The sequence below is a fragment of the Sorghum bicolor genome, chromosome 2 (genome assembly GCF_000003195.3).
Source record: "Sorghum bicolor cultivar BTx623 chromosome 2, Sorghum_bicolor_NCBIv3, whole genome shotgun sequence".
In the NCBI taxonomy this organism is placed as follows: domain Eukaryota; kingdom Viridiplantae; phylum Streptophyta; class Magnoliopsida; order Poales; family Poaceae; genus Sorghum; species Sorghum bicolor.
Window position 1 is genome coordinate 65,328,161 of NC_012871.2, and position 4,607 is coordinate 65,332,767.

General features: G+C 48.1%; 1 protein-coding gene across 1 annotated transcript; it reads left to right on the forward strand.

Annotated features, from left to right (window-relative positions):
• Positions 906–1,974, forward strand: LOC8054872 (ethylene-responsive transcription factor ERF008). The gene has a single exon (XM_002460501.2). It carries the CDS (start codon positions 1,243–1,245, stop codon positions 1,972–1,974), a length of 732 nt encoding a protein of 243 aa, XP_002460546.1. The 5' UTR covers positions 906–1,242.

Genomic DNA, 4,607 nt, shown 5'->3' on the forward strand with positions numbered 1-4,607 from the left:
ATTTTTCGTTTCTATATTTATCATTTTTTTCCTAACACGTTTGGTGATAATTATGCCCTATTTGATACCCCAGCAATTATAATAATTAGATTATGTAATCAAACTTTTATCCAAGCAAGATTGCTTATATGATGAATTATTATAATCGACACTCTTGATTGCCATATAATCCCATAATCTAGATGACTAGGTTACAGGGGATTATATTATGGATACGTTTTTTCATAATTTTTTTTAGTAAAACATATTCGATCCAACTATTATTGACCATGATGATTAGAGTCCACAAATTTAACGACTAGATGTTTCTGATTATTGTTAAAAAAATATTTTTTTAGCATCTCTGGTGAGAATAAATTTATAATTAGTAGTGAGATAAGATATGATTATACCGTGTACCTCGTAGCTCAGCCATACACATATTACTCAATCATTAGTCGGCATGATTCCACTATATTCTCCATGATGTCACCACAATTGGTACTGGATGTTTTTTTTTTTTTTACTCCGGCAGCGATAATGATGTCGATGGTATTTGCCATGTCGACGGGTGCGATGCCAGGCACACCGCACACTTGGCGGCTGGACAGCAAGCAGCAGATGACAACAACCACGTAGGAATTTGGAGGATGACGATGGAGCTCCTAGCTAACGGATCACTCTATTTTAGGACGACGACGATATGACACAGAACGGCCTAAGATGTTTGGTCCTCCCAGAGCATCTAACTCTGCGAGACGTACGACAAAGCTTCACTTTGTCAAGCTCTGCAAGTGGGTCGCTAAAACAATCCCCAGAACACACGTACGAGTTGGCCAATCATGCCGACGTTAAAACAACGAGATTTGCGAGCCGCTAAACAACATTCTGTTGGCATCCAAATGGCCAATAATTGCACAGGGTTAACTAGTTAATCTCCAGAGCCAGGAGCACGTCCATGTCACGCCAGTCCGACCAGGAGCTAAATGGCTCGTCGCAAGGCGCTATGCGGATACGGACCGCGGAAACGACAAAGGGATCGAAGCAGATTTAGCTCAGTTGCAGATGCCTTCTTCCCACACTTTCATGGACTTGGATCGGCGCGTGGTGTTCTTCACTGGACTGCAGCCATGGGAGTATATATACACTCGCAGTACGGGGAAAGATAGTAGGTGAGCGTGACTAGACATCTACCTAGGCAGCAGCAGGTCGTCGAGCTAGCTCCGATCCAACTCGATAAATATTCAACGAGGACGCGCGCTCATGGCGGCGGCGGCAGCAGCGCAGGACAGCGGCAGGACAGCTAGTGCCACCATGGTGACAGTGTCCCGGCGGGGGCGCCGCTTCGTAGGCGTCCGGCAGCGGCCGTCGGGGCGGTGGGTCGCGGAGATCAAGGACTCGGCGCAGAGGGTCCGCCTGTGGCTCGGCACGTTCGACACGGCGGACGAAGCGGCGCGCGCCTACGACGAGGCGGCGCGCGCGCTGCGCGGGGAAAACACGCGCACCAACTTCGCGGACCGCGCCGCCCGGCACGGACACGGCGGCCCCGCGGGCGCGGCCAGGGCCAGGTTGAGCAAGAACCTGCAGCACGTGATGGCGCGGGCGGCCGCCGCGGGCAGGGCCGCGGCGTGCGCGGGGGTGGGCGACCAGTTCGCGCTCGCCGCGGTGTTCCGGCACTGCCAGCAGCCGGCTGCGGTGGCGGCGGCGCAGGCGCAGGCGCAGCAGCAGGCCGAGCCTGAGGCCGTGCAGCAGGTGGTGAAGCACGCCGTGAAGCCGAGCTTCGTGGTGCCGAGGCGGACCGAGGCGACGCCACCGTCGTTGTCGTCGTCGTCGGTGCCTGGAGGTGGGGAGGTTTGGTGCGTGGACGACGACGTCGACGCCGCGGCGGAGCTGCTGTGCGCCGAGGAGGGATCGTTCAAGGTGTCCTCGTCGGTGATCGTGCCGCCCTCGTTCAGCGTCTCGTCGTCGGAGTCTTTCGGCCTCGACGATTTCTAGCTAGTGGCTACCGGAGGCATGCCGCACGCAGCGATTCGTGCTTTATTCGTCGGTGTGGCTCGTTTGCGTGGCGCGCTGGTGCGAGCAGTGTAGATACTAGATAGTGTGCAAGCAGCTGCGAGCTGTGCTGCTGTCCTTCCCAAAGGGAGGAATGGTTTAGCTTACTTTGTTGTACGGAACATGATGTTCTTTTTCTTTTATGTTTGACTAGCATACGTGAGCGTATCCATAAGAAAAATACAATGGATGAATAAAAATGAAACATTTAAGAAATTAGCTCCTTTATATCGTATAAAAATATTATTGTGATTAATATACAAAACTGAATATGTACGTATTTTGGAGGAATTGAAAACCCTCAGTTCAGCGAGGAATTTCTGAGTTGTCTTTGTATCCATTTTCGTTTTCTTTAGGCCAGTTTGTGGACACCTAAAGAGCAGGCGGTTGTGAGGATGGCACGGCGGAGGAAGGGGCAACACATTGAATTAACCCTTGAAGTGATGATCTCTAAATCACAAAAGACTATCAACATGGGCAAACCATGATTATAACCCTTTTTTAAAGGCATGGTTGTAACCCTTGAAGCAATCCTAAATCAGAATGCTGCCATGTCGAGGACAAACCTTATCAAAATTATTGTAGTGCCCCCAAAACACAACAAGCTATCAACCGAGGGTCAAATCAATATCAAAATCCCCGCAGCAGCACAAAACCACAACAAGCTCATAGATATAACCATCAAAGCAAACCCTAAATAAAAAGGCTGCCAACTTTGTGGTAAACCAATGTTAAAATTATTACAGTGACCCCCAAAAATGCAGAAAGCTATGAAAACATAAATATGACCCTTGAAGGAGCCCTAAATCACAAAATACTACAATGGGAGAGACCATAGCCATAACTTTTGAAGCAATCTGAAATCATACCTATGTCATAGTGGTTACTAGAGCCTCAGTGGCATCTAAGGTCCTAGGTTTGACCTCCTATTGGAGTGAATATTCCATTTCATGATAGGTGGTCGTTCTTGTCGACAGCGAGGTGTCTGTGATGACTTCGTCAATCTTGAGAGTTTGCGGGTCCAGTTTTCGAAGATGGTCATATGGGTAGGGTTCGCGTATGTGCGTTCATAGGGTTGAGCATCTGGTTGTACAGTATAATCTTTTAAAAAAACTAGGGAGCAAAAAAACATAGTAACAACCGTTAATTGATCCCTAAGTACAATAATGAGGCAAACTGTGGTCAAAATTACTGCACTAGTTCCTAAAACACAAGCTTCGAATTGGTGTCTATGTAGTGTAGGGTGGGTGTTGTCTGCAAAATATAGACATAGCCCTTTAATCATCAACCTCTACATCATAAAAGCTCTTTTTTTTTCTAAAAAAATCATTTCCCTGTTTTGATTTGAGAAACAAAAAAAACAAAAACAGTTTCCTGTTGCGATGCCGTCAACCCAAAAGCCCATTCCGGACGTCACCCCATATTAGCCCAGCAAGCTATATGTTACAAAGAAACGTCACCCTTTTTCCTCACGACGCGTATGCAGTATGCTGCAGAAAGTTAGGCCGTTATGGACCGTCTGGGTCGCACACAACGGCCCGCTCATTTACTTCGTGGATGGAACAGCTGAGGCCTCGGGCCTGCGTTTCATGGCCAGACTCGTCGCAACAATCGATAGTCCAATGGGCTTTAGTGGGCTAAGTAGTTCTGTTTGCTCCTAGAAAAAGCTCACCGTATCCCACTACTGAATTGGTCTGTTCCAGCGACCACTCTGATCATGTGATCAAATCCCTGAAAAAGTGAAAACGCATACATGTATATGGTCCAAACCATGAGAGCGGCGTGTACGTGCACGAAAGCATCTCAGTGGGTCAATGTGCAATGCAAACCGTGCAACGCCCAATCTGCAAAAGTTTCACGGAACCGCAAGAGTGCAGACTCGTGGTTTCAGGCCGGGCGTCTGCGTACATGAAACCACGAATACACTGACAGCATTCCGCGGTCGCCGTCGCCTGCCGCCGCCGTGTCCCTGGTCCGGCGTACAAGATCACGCCGGACCTGCGAGATCCGTGCATATATATATATCCTGCTGCGAGGAGATGCCAACCTGCTGGCAACCTGCGGTACCAAGACAGCTACTCGCTTTACGCAAAAGCACATACATGACGAATTAGAAGAACCGTATAGGCGACCGTGAAGTACCTACAGTTGTTATCGTTTGTGAGAACGCACTCAACTGAAATGCGGGCTGTGTCGAGGACCGCATGCACCAGTTCACTGGAGACCAGCTGCCTTATTACTCGTCGTTAAGAATGAGCTCTGTTTGGTTGGGGTTGTTGAAGTTTAACATGTACCGTAGCATTTTCGTTTTATTTGGCAATTAGTGTCCAATCATGAACTAATTAAGCTCAAAATATTTATCTCACAAATTATTCTTTAGCTATGTTCTTAGTTTCATAAATATTATAAATTTAATACTCCATGCATATATATGCCCAAATATTCAATATGATAGTTGATGAAGTTTACCAGGTCCAACCAAACAAGGCAGGCTGGATCCCCTAGGCGGCTAGCTAGGCCCCTATGTCATCTTCTTATACTACAAAACTAGGCGCCCCCGGCCTTTGCCTCGTCAG

What these genes read in the sequence shown, in the direction of transcription:
- LOC8054872 (XM_002460501.2), top strand. Translation starts at nt 1,243, where the DNA reads ATGGCGGCGGCGGCAGCAGCGCAGGACAGCGGCAGGACAGCTAGTGCC.